Source organism: Athene noctua, chromosome Z (genome assembly GCF_965140245.1).
Source record: "Athene noctua chromosome Z, bAthNoc1.hap1.1, whole genome shotgun sequence".
NCBI lineage: Eukaryota > Metazoa > Chordata > Aves > Strigiformes > Strigidae > Athene > Athene noctua.
This window is the reverse complement of record NC_134077.1, coordinates 87,132,472-87,146,529: the sequence shown is the minus strand read 5'-3', so window position 1 is coordinate 87,146,529 and position 14,058 is coordinate 87,132,472. Positions and strand designations below refer to the sequence as shown.

At 37.0% G+C, this 14,058-nt stretch overlaps 1 protein-coding gene across 10 annotated transcripts in view; it reads left to right on the top strand.

The window, feature by feature from the left end:
* Window positions 1-13,368, top strand: part of MEF2C (myocyte enhancer factor 2C) — a 126,976-nt gene extending 113,608 nt beyond the window's left edge. For 6 of the 10 annotated variants that reach the window (XM_074932688.1, XM_074932691.1, XM_074932686.1 and 3 more), the window contains 3 exons: window positions 405-534; window positions 1,385-1,520; window positions 8,592-13,368. In XM_074932688.1, coding sequence (XP_074788789.1) covers window positions 405-534; window positions 1,385-1,520; window positions 8,592-8,913 — 588 coding nt within the window. In that variant the 3' untranslated portion in view covers window positions 8,914-13,368. The remainder of the gene's footprint in view (window positions 1-404; window positions 535-1,384; window positions 1,521-8,591) is intronic. The other 4 variants (XM_074932694.1, XM_074932695.1, XM_074932693.1 and 1 more) reach the window with 1 other exon arrangement.
* The last annotated feature ends 690 nt before the right edge of the window (window positions 13,369-14,058 follow it).

The following is a 14,058-nucleotide window of genomic DNA, read 5'->3' as shown; positions in this document are numbered from 1 at the left end:
AGCATAAAATCCGGTAGGGCTGGGTTTGGGGTTTTTACTTTCACCTTTTTTTTTTTTTTTTTTTCGTTTGACTGAAAAGGAAAACAATGGGAATAGAGTTTATATATTTCATTACTTTTTTCACACGATCTGTTCTACTACCCACAATAAAAGCAATCTTACTTGTTACTAGTTCAGTTACCTAGGAGATACTGATGTAATGGGTTACTATGGTGACAACTGGTCTCTTGAAGGCTTGTAAATGATAGGGTTGGCAGAGTTCATAAAAGCCACATGTTAAATGATTAATTTCTAGAAATTTGTATCAGCCTGTATTTCTCACTCACAGAACATACCCAGAAAGCTAATACACACAACTGACTTAAAACTAGTCAATAATATGTTTATTTTACTTACTTTAAAAGAATCAGAGGATAAATAACTCCCAGTCTGCTCAGTCATTGGCTACTCCAGTGGTTTCCGTAGCAACTCCTACTCTACCAGGGCAAGGGATGGGAGGATACCCATCAGCCATCTCAACAACATATGGTACTGGTAAGTATGGGTGCAAGATGTAAAGGGTGGGGGAGGGAGCAAGATGCTGACAAATGTCTATCTCAGTACCTAATCAATTAGCTAATGCTCATTGGGAGAAACTCAAAAATTCATAGCTGATATGCTTTTGCATGGCATTTACTTATTCTGTATCTGCCGCTAACTTGAGATGTACCTATTTAAAAGTTAGCTGGTTTGTTCGAATGGAAAACTACTTTGATAGCTTTCTTTCACTGGCTTTAATAAAGAGTGTAACTTAAAAGACATTTCTTAATGCCACAGGTAATTTCATGTAGTTGAGTGCACCTGTAGTGGGAGCAAACAGCTTCCCTGGCTTCAGGCTGGAGTCCAGTAACTTTATGGGCTGTCACACGGTAACCTGGGAGAGACCAGAAATGAAGCCTCCAGAGATCCCTTCCAGTTCCCACCGCACGTTGCTGCCGTGCAGATACAGTGCTTTGAGAGAAGACGTGCATTGTTCAGGCACAGGCAGCCTGCTGGGTTCTGCAAGGAAGTCTGTAACCAAAATATTTTTGTTTTTCAAGCCTTTGACTCTGTGAGAACGCATCTGTAGTAATGGTGGATATACAGGCTAAGAATGCTTTGGATCTTCCAGCTCCAGAAAAGCCCTCCTAAATTACAGAATAATCACTAGTGCATTATTTGCTCCCAAGTTAATGAGCTGAGGGAAGAGGAAGGTCTACTTTTTCTGCTGCAACTTAATGTGATTGATGTAATTAAAATTAAAAAGCTTATGAAGTGACATGTGAAAATTACGATGCTAGTTATTGTTTAATTGCTTCCTCTTTAATTCTCTTTTAATTATTGTCTTTTCTGTTTTCAAATCTAGAATATTCTCTGAGTAGTGCAGATATATCATCTCTCTCTGGGTTTAATACAGCCAGTGCTCTTCATCTTGGTTCTGTGACTGGCTGGCAACAGCAACACCTACATAACATGCCACCGTCTGCCCTCAGTCAATTGGGGTAAGCAGTGTTTATTTTATTGTTCTACAGTGACTTCAGTCTCCCCAGAATTCCCAAATCTGAAATCAGCACATATTTACTGTATGTAAGAGCTCCATTTCCCAAAACTGGAACTACGTATTTCATTAAAAGTTTGCTGGGTGGCTAGAATGAAATATTCTGTGTCCGTGACATTTTCTCAGTAGTGTAGTATACTGTTGATGTTTTACTCTTTTATTTCTTTAGAGCATTTTATTTCACTACTACAGAACAAACTAAACACTTTCATTGTGCTGTTGCTGTATTTTGCCATTTATGCTTTTTATTTCCAGTTACTATAGCACAAACATTTACAGCAAACTTGAAAATTTTCAAAATACTTTTAATCAAGTAAGAGGGACATAGTGATTTGACTTGAGATTAAGCCTTACACTTATATAATAATCACATACTCTCTTCTGCTCAGCTCTGACATTCAAGTTGCATTTCTTTGGAAATGTTTTCTACAAGCAAATAACATAATTAGGCCTAAGAACTGTAAGCCCACAAAACTCGCTGTGATTTGCCTGTGTTGAGGATAGGTGTTCGTGCCCTCTAGTGGCTAATTTCAAGACATTTATTCAATATTGCTGAAGCACAGTGCTAAATCATTTCAGGATATTTAAAGGTGTGAAAATTCACACAGGGAAGTCACCTAATGCATTCTGGAAAAAGGAACCTATTGGCTCATTGAAGTGAACTTTAAGAGTATGATTTTCAAAAATCCTGGTATTTGCAGTTTCTATTGAGCAAGACCATAGGCACTCACCAGCACACCACACATAGCCCAAGGTATGGCTAGACACGTTTGAATTTTAAAAGATTTCAGTATAAAAATAGAAGCTGAAAACAGCTGGAGTGTATTTATGAGGAGAAATGTAATTCACATGCATTTGAAAAGTAAACTTTTTTTTTTTTTTTCCAGAAAGAGGTGTTACACATATGCGCTAAGTTTTTTTCAAGATGGTTGACATAATATGAAACTATTTAAAACTATAAATGTGGCCTAAACTTCAAAATTCTCCTTTTAATTTATCTGACCACTTTTTGTTACTTACTGTAATTTCTTTACCATGTACAGATGGTTTGGGTTTTTAAAGGACAGCTATACAAATGTTTCAGAGGAAACAAACATTTTTAAACCTCATTTCTATATTAAAAAAAGCATATATAGATACTAACTACATAAAAACTTACAAGTGAAATAGCTGTGCTAGAAAAAAAAATAGTCTTAATACCTTTCTCTTAACGCTTATTCTATTTTCTTTTTGAGTTTGCACTGTTTCTGGGGCAACATGCAACTTTAACTGTACAGCTACATTCAACCGTACAACAACATTCAACTGTAACTGTACAGCTAAAGACATAAAGTCTCAAATAAATTGAAAACTCTCATGTTAGATATCAATGTATAACCTTACAATAAGCTGATTGTTTTCAGTGGTGTACCAAAGAATGTAATAAGGCTATTTGGTTAACCAAAAAAGTATAAATTAAATCCTAAACTAACTACATGCCTTTTCAGATATGTCACACATCGTCATCTGTTTCTAATTCATATCATAGAATGTCAAAGTGTAATGGCTGTGGCTGGTGGAATTCATTCTGAGTTGCTACTTTTATTATTATTCTTTCAGTGATTTGTAAATGAACTCAGCTATGAAAGCTTCTTCACTGACAGTTCTGGAGAAGTCTTCTATCTCTGCAGAAAATCATTAGCACTTCTTTATTTTATTTTAGTCACTGAGTCCTACACACAAAAGCACCTGTGCTAACTTTTGGATTATTTGAAAAACTTGAAATCATACAGAACATATTCAGTCCATGTCAGCCTGAGGTAGAATTTACAGGGAGGATAAAACAACCACACAAAATTATAGTCATCCCTATGTATTTGAGAAAATGCATCTAGAAAGGGTTTGACAACCCAGATCCCTGTGCTGAGTACTGGAAAGGTTTGGCAACTGTGAGATGTTTGTTGGTAACAGTAGGCTGTAAAGACAGAGTTACTGGAAGAGACATCCTAGTTCTCCAGCAGGTTTTGTTTTTCAACGAAGCCTGAAGGTGAAAACCAGCTCTGCTTCCTCAGTGCGTGGCAGAAGAGTGTGGTTAGTAATAGAACAGGATATGGCTACATGTATTAACTTGCTCCAGATAAGCCCCCAACAATTTCAGCAGCACTGTCAAAAACATCTTTAATTTAATTGGAGAAGAACTCTGCAACCTAACTCTTAACTCTTGATGTTGCCTCTGCAATTAGTGACCATAGTAGCGCCAGTGGGCTTGGAAACAAATACCTGAAGACAATGGGAGTAGATCACTTTTCCCTGTCTGAGCAGCTTTTGGCCTTTTGCTGAGCCTGGTGAATAGAGTAACGATGTAGAGCCTGTTTTGACATGACTGAGACATTAAAACAAGTCAGACTTTTCAACTTTCTAGGTTAAAAAGCAAAATAGTACTTTCACAGTCTACATCTGGAAAAAAATACACACAAATTCTACTGAAAATCAATCCCTTCCAAAACTTTGAGATTTTGTCTGAATATTGCTGCAGTGTCTCATACAGAGAGGGTTACTGGTTATTTAACATGGACCAAAGAGTCTACCAGAAGTTAACTGCCACTAACCAGAAGGGAGTTGATTCCAAACTCTGAAATAAATTACCTAAATTTTTTAGGTACAAGTACATTATATGGAAAAATGTTCTCTTTCATCCATATTTCCCAGTCTAAGAGAGAATCTTTTCTTCCTTAAGTATCATCCACGGTGAAATTTTGGCTTTCCTAAAATTTAAGTGCAAACAAAAGCAGTATTTTGTCTGAAGAATCTTCAGTATAGATAATTGTTTACATAAAAGAAGTCTCTCCAAACTTCTACCCACCTGAACAAAAAATTGTCCAAATTTTTGCAGACTGTTCACTTGTTCCGTGACTCTTACATAGCAAGCTTATTATTTAGCAATAATTAATTTTGATAGGTAATAGCCGTAGGTAGCTATGGGCAAATATTCTCCATTGAGCATTTTTACTGACAAATATCGATGCAGTGACATCATGTTTTGTGACTTTGTATCAGTTCTGCCAACTTCCTTGTTTTCAATAAAAGCCTTATATATTTAGGATTGGGCCTTTTTTCTTATGCCACCATTGTAAATAAGATGTTCCAGTGATTCAGTTTCATGTTATTCTTTGCTTAGAAATTTCTTTTTAAAGTGTAGACTTTAACGTGGGAGAGCTAATCAAAATATCTTGACGCAGAAATTCTCATTCTGCTTTTACATTGATCAAAAAATATGAAAAAAACAACTTTGCCTTTTCCTGAAAGAAAAACAGAGGGGAGGGAGGAAGGTTTCATTGCTAGCAAGTCAAAAATATCCTCTGTTCTCCTAGTTGCAGACTAACATATAACTAAAGTTACATGACTAAATTTTGCAGTGAATTTTCAGTGGTTCGTTATATATATATTTATGGGGGAAAATTATATGAAGTGAGGAAGTAAACTAATTTAGACAAGCAAGTATGGGCATAAAAGAAAAGGTATGTGAGGCTCTTTCTTCCTTCAACAGACCACTTTCTCCCTCTGTAAAAACCTCTCTGGTGCATGTTTATGTCCTCACTCATCCCCTACTCAGACCTGCACTTCTGCCTGTGCATGCTGAGCTTCGTACCAGTTGGAGGCTGGAATAGATGGAGACACACACAGAACTGATCTCACTGGCATCAGCAAGGACCAAACCCACCTGCAAGCTCGTTGCATGCCGACTTGCTTCCCACCTCTTACACAGCAGAGCAGTGTGGTTGTTCAGGTTGAACCCAGACAGGAACCAGCATTTCTCCCATGTGGCTGTTGTGCTCTAAATAAACATCACATTTTCACTATACTGGTCTCAATAGGAACTGCTGTATAAAATTAAAACATTAATTTCCTTCATTGTCCCCATGAAATGAAATGTTTTCATACAATATAGGGAAAAAGGCGGTTACGTCAACATGAGTGGACTGCATGGCAGTTATTGAGTGCTTATAATTACACACAGTCCTTTGAAGTCATTTGCTTTATTTTCTTTGTGCATTTTCCATATTCAAAACATGTTTGTCTTCCAGTGAACTTAGTGTAAGTTTCAAATGATGAAAATAGGGCATGCCTGGACCAAAATTATATAATTATATGAAGAAAAAGTGTAAAATATACAACGATAGATATAGATACAAACAGCTGTTTCTACAGTCACACACATGCGTGCATGAAAATAAATAATTTTGTAGCAGACAGAATTCTTATTTTTTATAATACAGCTTCTATTCTAAATAGAGATCAATCCTCTGTTTAGAATATGGGTCTAAATACTGTACCTATGTACCATTTCACCATTCACATCTGTGTGTAACAGTAGGTTTCCCTTGTAATTGGCCATTTTAGCTTACATGAGATTCTCATAAAAACGTTTCTGAAAATTTTAATGACCTAATGTAAATTCTAGTCACCAAAAAACAGCTATTAAAAATTCAGAAACAGGTTAGCAGAAGAACACTATATGTAAAAAGAAAAAAAAAAAAAAAACAAAATGTTGAATGATGACTCATGATAATTGCTTTCATATATTTATAGTTTTAAACCTCAAAAATTTAGTCCTGAGCTGGCAAAATTGCTTCTTAACCTTTTTTCAATTTACAGAAAAGTGTTCAAAATACAGATCAACCGTTTTTTAAACTGCCACAAATTTGTATGCCAAGTATTTACATAACCCCGCTGATGATTCACAAGAAATCCAAAGACAAGTCTGTAGAGATGCAATCTTACACTCACTTCTGAAACACTGTTAAAAAAGCAACATTGCAGTGTAGCAATACCAGCTCTTTTTCACTGAAAATGCAGCTTATCCCTCTAGATATTTTCCTTTCTGGGCTATCACACAATAGAATTCAAGTATGTTCCATGTGAACAAATTGGACTGAATATGGTTGTTTTTAACTAACACGGGTTTTTTAGCTGTCCTCAGCTTTGCAATGTGACATGTCATCTGCTCATATCAAACACTTCTAAATCAAATCCCCAGGCTTCCACCATCTTTTATTATGGGACTTTCAGGTTGAGCTGTAAGCCGTAAACTTGGCATCTAAAATCATATGTAATTTTATTATACATGATAAACTGACAGCCTGTTTTCCCAGGTGAAGTCCTAGCGCCTCCTAAGCAACAGAAAAATAAAGTCACTGGAAATGAAAAGCAAAACAAAACAAAACAGAATGTATTTTTTATTCTTATTAGATTCTTTTCAACAAGGTTTCAGGAAAAGAGTGGAATATTTCACAAAGTTGGAATGACAAAGTCTCTTAGAGTTTCTTGTATGTGTTAATTTAATAGTGACAAAAGCAAAGAAAATGTCCTCTTTGCCAAAAAGAAAGCTGCATTTGCTGCTGTGAGGGCTGTTACTCATGAACTGTGGCTTATGAAAGGGATCGCTGCAAATTTGGCACATTCATAGGTATGAAGTGTAGATAAAAGTAGTTGGAGGTAGAATTCCCTGTTTTCTCTGCTTTCTAACAAGAACCACCCGTTATTAAAGACTGCAATAATTCCTGATGAAAGCAGCTGATACCATCCAATATTGAAGCTATATTAAAAAAAAAAAAAAGAAAAAAAAAAAAAAAAGAGGTTCAATTTTAAATCTGTCAGAAGAAAAGAAAACAACCTTCTGTCTTTCATCAAAGTTGTAGTAAATGTTGCTGCAGTAAAGCTCAATTCCCAGTTGATGAGGTATCAGGAAAAGTGGAATATTTCAAGAAATGAAAAGACCACATCGAAACTTAATTGTTTCTTCTACGTTTTTAAAAATTACTTCCAAATCCCAATATTTCTTCTGCTTGCAGTAAAAATGCCCGCACATCACTCAGGGTTTAAAATCTTGTGAGGCCAAGTGGGGGTTGCCCCCACTGCCTTCAGTCTCTCCTTGTATAAATAAATACGAGTAGAAACCTTGAAACTGTGTTTCTGGGGTTAAACACCATCTTCAGACTAGCAAATGGTCCCTGAAGTGGATCATAGTGAGAACTGCATGTTGAGAACTCTATTTTAATAACGACGGGTTATAAAATCTCAGGTTTTACCAGGAGGTGGTGCTTTTGTACAAAACATCCTGCAGATGCAAGTGATCTCATTTCTCCCGTAGAGATAAAACGCATTCTCAGTATTCACTCTCCTCCCTGCTTGTTTCAGCTTTCCTCTGCCACTGCCTGCCCACAAAAATGCACGGAAAGAAAGTGAACTTAGAATATATATAGCTTGCCTTTGACAGAGTTTTAGCGTAGCAGTTTCTCTTGATGCTAGGAGCATCGTCTGAGCTGGGCTCTCCTACAGGCAAACAGTACAATCCTCTGACATCTTCCACTACTCTTCAGCTTCTCTTTGGCAGTTTATTCAAAAGCATTCTGAACTGAGCTATAAAGTTATAGATTTAAGGCATAAAATCATATCTAAATCCTCGCCTGCCTGTGCTGTTTTATTAATGTCAATCCTAGGACCAGTAATTTCAACCCTGTTCTGAATAGTATAAAATGTACCTGGCCCTAAGCTTTGTTTCTGTTTTGCACCTGAAGTCGCATGTCAAAATGAACAGCGATAAAAATAGTTGAGTGCCTTGAAACTAATTGGATTAATCCCAGCAGAAAGTCCGTACCTCCCCTGTCTCAGCCGGTGCATACACACACACAAGCATTAGTTATAAAGAAACCTGCAGGTGGTTCCAACAGTGCAAAGGCTCGCCTTCCAAAATTTGTTGTGACACTTGAGTCAAAAAAAGGAGAAAGAGAGACAGAGAGAGATTGAAAGCGAGACCTCCTTTCAAACCCAGGGCATGTCCCGCCCAAGCCGACCACGTTTGTTGTGATGCTTTCATCTCTGAATTTGTGAATCCTACCCTGACAGCAGTCCTTGTGCTCTCTGCATGCGCTGGTCCTGCGCGAGCCTTTACACTGGTGTTTTGTGTGAGTGTTTGTGCATATCTGGGGGCTCCATGCCTCCTCCGTCTGTAACTGGGTTTCCTTTCCTCCTACAGAGCTTGCACTAGCACTCATTTATCTCAGAGTACAAATCTCTCCCTGCCTTCTACTCAAAGCCTCAACATCAAGTCAGAACCTGTTTCTCCTCCTAGAGACCGTACCACCACACCCTCGAGATACCCACAGCACACGCGCCATGAGGCGGGGAGATCTCCCGTTGACAGTTTGAGCAGCTGTAGCAGTTCCTACGATGGAAGTGACCGAGAAGATCACCGGAACGAATTCCACTCCCCCATTGGACTCACCAGACCTTCGCCGGACGAAAGGGAAAGCCCCTCTGTCAAGCGCATGCGGCTCTCTGAAGGATGGGCGACATGATAACATTATTACCTATTAGTTTTTTGTTTTTTTTTTTTTCTTGCAGTGTGTGTGTGCTATACCTTAATGGGGGAGGGGGGGTCGATATGCATTATATGTGCCGTGTGTGGAAAAAAAAAAAAAAAAAGTCAGGTACTCTGTTTTGTAAAAGTACTTTTAAATTGCCTCAGTGATACAGTATAAGGATAAACAGAAATGCTGAGATAAGCTTAGCACTTGAGTTGTACAACAGAACACTTGTACAAAATAGATTTTAAGGCTAACTTCTTTTCACTGTTGTGCTCCCTTGCAAAATGTATGTTACAATAGATAGTGTCATGTTGCAGGTTCAACGTTATTTACATGTAAATAGACAAAAGGAAAACATTTGCCAGAAGCGGCAGATCTTTACTGAGAGAGAAAGCAGCTGTTATGCAACATATAGAAAAATGTACAGATGTTTTGACAGACCCAGCGGTTGGGTGGCCATGAATTGATGCTAGAAAGAGACTGGGTCACCTACCATACCGAAAATGCTCACAAACATGCAGGCGTATCATCAAGAGTATGGCACTCACTTAAAAAGGAACAAAACATTTAAAGAGGACCATACTAGTAAAATTGTTGAGTTCGAGGGCTGACATATTTCATTTTAAAAATTCTGGGTCTGCATCACTTATTAAATAAAAAAAAAATATAAAAATATGTACATTACATTTTGCTTATTTTCATATTAAAAAGTAAGACAGAGTTTGCAAAGCATTTGTGGCTTTTGTAGTTTCCTTAAGCCAAAATGTGTTCTTTTTTCCTTGATAGCTTCGCTAATCTTTTAAACAGTCCTGATGAAACAAACAAAAAAGGACTTTTTGTATAGAAAGCACTACCCTAAGCCATGAAGAACTCCATGCTTTGCTAACCAACATAACTGTTTTCTCTTTGCAGAAGTTTTGTTTTTGAAATGTGTATTTCTAATTATATAAAATATTAAGAATCTTTTAAAAAAATCTGTGAAATTAACATGCTTGTGTATAGCTTTCTAATATATATAATAATTATGGTAATAGCAAAAGTTTTTGTTATCTTAATAGTGGGGAATTATATTTGTGCAGTTGCACATTTAACTATTTTCTTTCAGTTTTCTTTTACTGGGTATACGTTTTACAGATCAAAGTCAGCTCTTGAAAGACTGATCTGTAAAAAGATAGAATTTACCCATGGTGTAACAACTTAAATCATTTTAATACAGCATTTTACAATCAGTTGGGTGAACTGCGAACCATTGTATATACTGATTAGTTCTTTCATGCTGTTTTGTGCATTGTAACAAGATAAGGGCCCTTCTATTACTCATGTCCTGCGTATCTTGTAGTTTTTCCATGGGTTAAGTGACAAAGTGGCATAACTTGGCCCTTTCTCATTAATGAAGCTGGTATTCTGCCTGTCAGAATTGGATGTACAGCTCTAACGGCTGTCAGTTACGTGAGTGCAGGTGAATATTTGCGGAAGCAGTAGGGAGAGTTAAAGGGAGGGATTGGCACAAACATGCCTGTTGTAAAGATTACTCCCTTCTCTCGCAGATTTAAAACTCTTAGAGAGATCATCCATTAAAGGACTGTTCAGAAGTCGACTGATCTTACGCAGCCAATATTGGCCATCAGGTCCCTGGTTCCCACGGACCTCTGCGGTTACGACATCTCACAGCGGGCACGTTGTTGAACAACGCTCCCTGTGTATTTGCAGCCAAGCAGGATTTGCTTCAGCATATGGCATCCACATTTTTCTCCTGCCTCGGACTGTTCCTTTGACTAAAATAGCTTGACGAGAGGGAATGTATCGCTTCTTTAAGTAAGTCCCTCTTGTTTATTAGAAGAAAACGGTATACTCAAGTGTTTCAGTTTAATCTTTCTGTTGGAAGGAAAAAGTGTTCAAGCAAAATGTTAGTGCCATAGTAAAACTGTAATATTCTCCTTTTTCCAAGAGTCCTTCCAACTCTCACCTACATTGACACAATGATGAAGGATATAGCTGCAACAGCTAAATATCAACATTGTTAAGGGAAATCCACACTCTGTTTCCCACCTACACACGCAGTTGCTGTGCACTGCGCAATGATAGAGTGTACCTCTCTGTAATAGAGAATGATGAAGAGACTACAGTGTGCATTAGGACATACGCTTTTCACTTATCATGACTTTATAGAAGCCTGCCTTACAGGCACTCTCAGCTGTGCAGGGGCTAGTGCATAATCTGGAAACTCTTTAAGCAGAATACTGTGCTACTAATGCATCCATCTTCTCTCGTGTAGCAATCCGCAGGGTAAAGAAAAAGATACGCATGTTTTAAAAAAAAAAAAAACACCAAAAAAACACAAAAAAGCAAACAAAACCAAACAAAAAAAAAAAAGGTAAAATGGGGCCCATAATTAATTTTAAAACACAAAAAAAAAACCTGTTTTTGAAACCACTTTCTTCACCTTCAGATGAACCTATACTCATATTCTCTTCTGAGAGTTTTAAACTTTGGTGTGTCAAAAATATGCAAATATATCACAAATGTACCTTGTCATTTCAAAAAAAAAAAAAAATACAACTTTACCAGTATTGTAGTAGAAACTTGTCAGTGGGGAAGGGGATTTGGTCTATTGATATATGAAGAATAGCCATATTAATAGTTTACCTTGCGATTTGCCTCAGCAACGCATGAAAATGGAAAGATATCGTATTTAACGAAGATGCAGTGTAATATATTACTGCAAGTAAATAAGCAGAAAGTAGCGTGAAAAGTATTGCCTGGGCAATTTATATTAACTCTGACAGTGATTTTTTTGTATAAACACAAGTAGAACAGAATCACGTGAAAATAAATGCCAGTCACCCCTCTTGTTCCTGCTGCAGAGGGCAACTAACTTATACTGGCAAAATTGTGGGGGATAATGCATATTTGCAAACTGATCTAATGATAAGAAGCACAACTTTGATTGTGAAGTCACTTTCTGTAAACTATAACTGTCTACCTTTCTTGTTCCTTTATCTGTACCTTACCATTTATTGTATTTGCAAAGCTAATTTGGGTTTATTGTGTGATTCCTTTGTATTTAAGGAGTTTGGGGCAGAGCCCTGAAAGAGTATTAACATTTACTTTACCTTAACCCATGCTATATAATGTTTTAGGCAACATTCTTAATTGTAAGTTGAAACACCTGAAGTGGCATTCTAGACATCTGCAAGTATTGTTATAGCTAAGCTAACCTCTATTAAAAGGTGTTGTCAGTTAGTGTTTAATTGCTGGTGACAATTATATGATATACCCTATCTGCACAACCTGTATATTGTATGCATTGAGCCATTCGCAGTAAAGCTTTTGTCATTTCAGTGTTTTTCAAAAGTTGTGTTTTATAACAAAATGGCTTATATTTTTCCCAGAAGAGGAATTTAGCAGTTTTTAATGAATAATATAAAAATATCTGTTGTCCTCAGATCTTTTTCAGGTAAAGCTAGCGTAAGAATAAAAGAACTCATAGACTGTTTTCAAGGATGTCAACCCTTTTGTATTGTATGTGTTATCCTATATACCCTCTTTTATCTATAGTCCTAACAGAGCTGTTTTGTTTTCCTTCTTCCTTCGCCTTGAAGGTAAATGCTTTGTAATTTTTTAAAAGCCACTTGAAACCTCAATAAAGGCTGTTGCCTAAACATGGCATACTTCATCTGTTCCTGTTTGTGCCATCTGCTGTGATGTCGTCAGTTATATGGCATTAATTTCCTGCCACTACAGGTCTCTTGAAGGACTGATGGAACATTGGTATCTGTTAGAATGCTTCAGACTGTAGATGTAATAAAAGGCTTTTGTTAATATATTTTAACCAAAGATGTGGAGCAATCCAAGCTTTGAGCCACAGACCTTCTGCATCAAAAGTATCCGTTTGATTATTTTCATAATCAGGTGTTGCATTTCTACCTTCCCTTCTCATACCTCAGACTGATCCGTACCTCAGTTTGATTCAAAAAAGGTCAGTTAAGTAACTCATTTAAAAAAAAAAAATAAAAAAAAATGCAGTACCAGAGTCTTTTGTGGAGTAACTAATATCAGACCTGGGTTACCGCAGGCATTACACTTGGATTGCTTCAGATGGTTTGTTGTATCCTTTTTTTCTTTTTTTCTTCTCTTTCATGGGGATTTGCTTCCATAAAACAATGGTGATAACAAAAAAAAAAAAAATAGCTTGTAAATGGGAGCATACAAGCATTTGCAACAAATATTAAAGTAGAGGCTCACAGCGGCATAAGCTGGACTTTGTCGCCACTAGATGACAAGATGTTATAACTAAGTTAAACCACATCTGTGTATCTCAAGGGACTTAATTCAGCTGTCTGTAGTGAACAAAAATGGGAAAATTTCAAAAGATTCTCCTGCTGGAAATAAGGTATAATTTGTATTTTGCAGACAAATCAGTAAAGTTACTGGCTTTCTTAGTGATACGGTGTCTGTGGTGCATTTTTTTATTAAGTAATGTTCCATTTTCACTGTTTTGCACTGTAACACATGAAAGAATCAGCACTTAAACAACCGGCAGCTGCCTCCAGGTCCCTCTGCCTGTCACTTGTGCTTGCTTAGAAAGTTAAGCACCTTTTTACGGTGCCCTGAGCATCTGGGTGCCTCACAAACGTTAATGCCCCACCACACATCATCCCACCAAGTCAGAGAAACTCCATGACTGCTCTGGAAGTTGGTGTCACTTTGAATGAGGGCATCTGAATCTGGCCCTGACCTCTGAGCTAGCAGAGGGGCTAGGAATCCAGACTCCCGTGTATACATCTCCTGTAAATTCTACCCATGGGGAGAACTGTGCAAAAACCCTGCAGAAAAAGCATGTTCTGTGTCAAAATCATATATTGTTCAGTCTATGCTTTTTATATATATATATATATATATATATATATATATATCCTTTAACATGATAACTTCATAGGGGCTGCGTCAGAATTAATCTATTCCCTTTTGTGTACCTTTTTTGTTGTTGTTTAGTTTTTTTCCCTGCTAACATTTATAGTTTTGGAGTCTCAGAGTACAAAGATCACTTTATTTCAACAAGGTGTTTTTTCATGCCAGAGGCAGACAAGCTATTAATAACTTCAGGTGCTTGGTGAATATTTTCAGAAATAACAT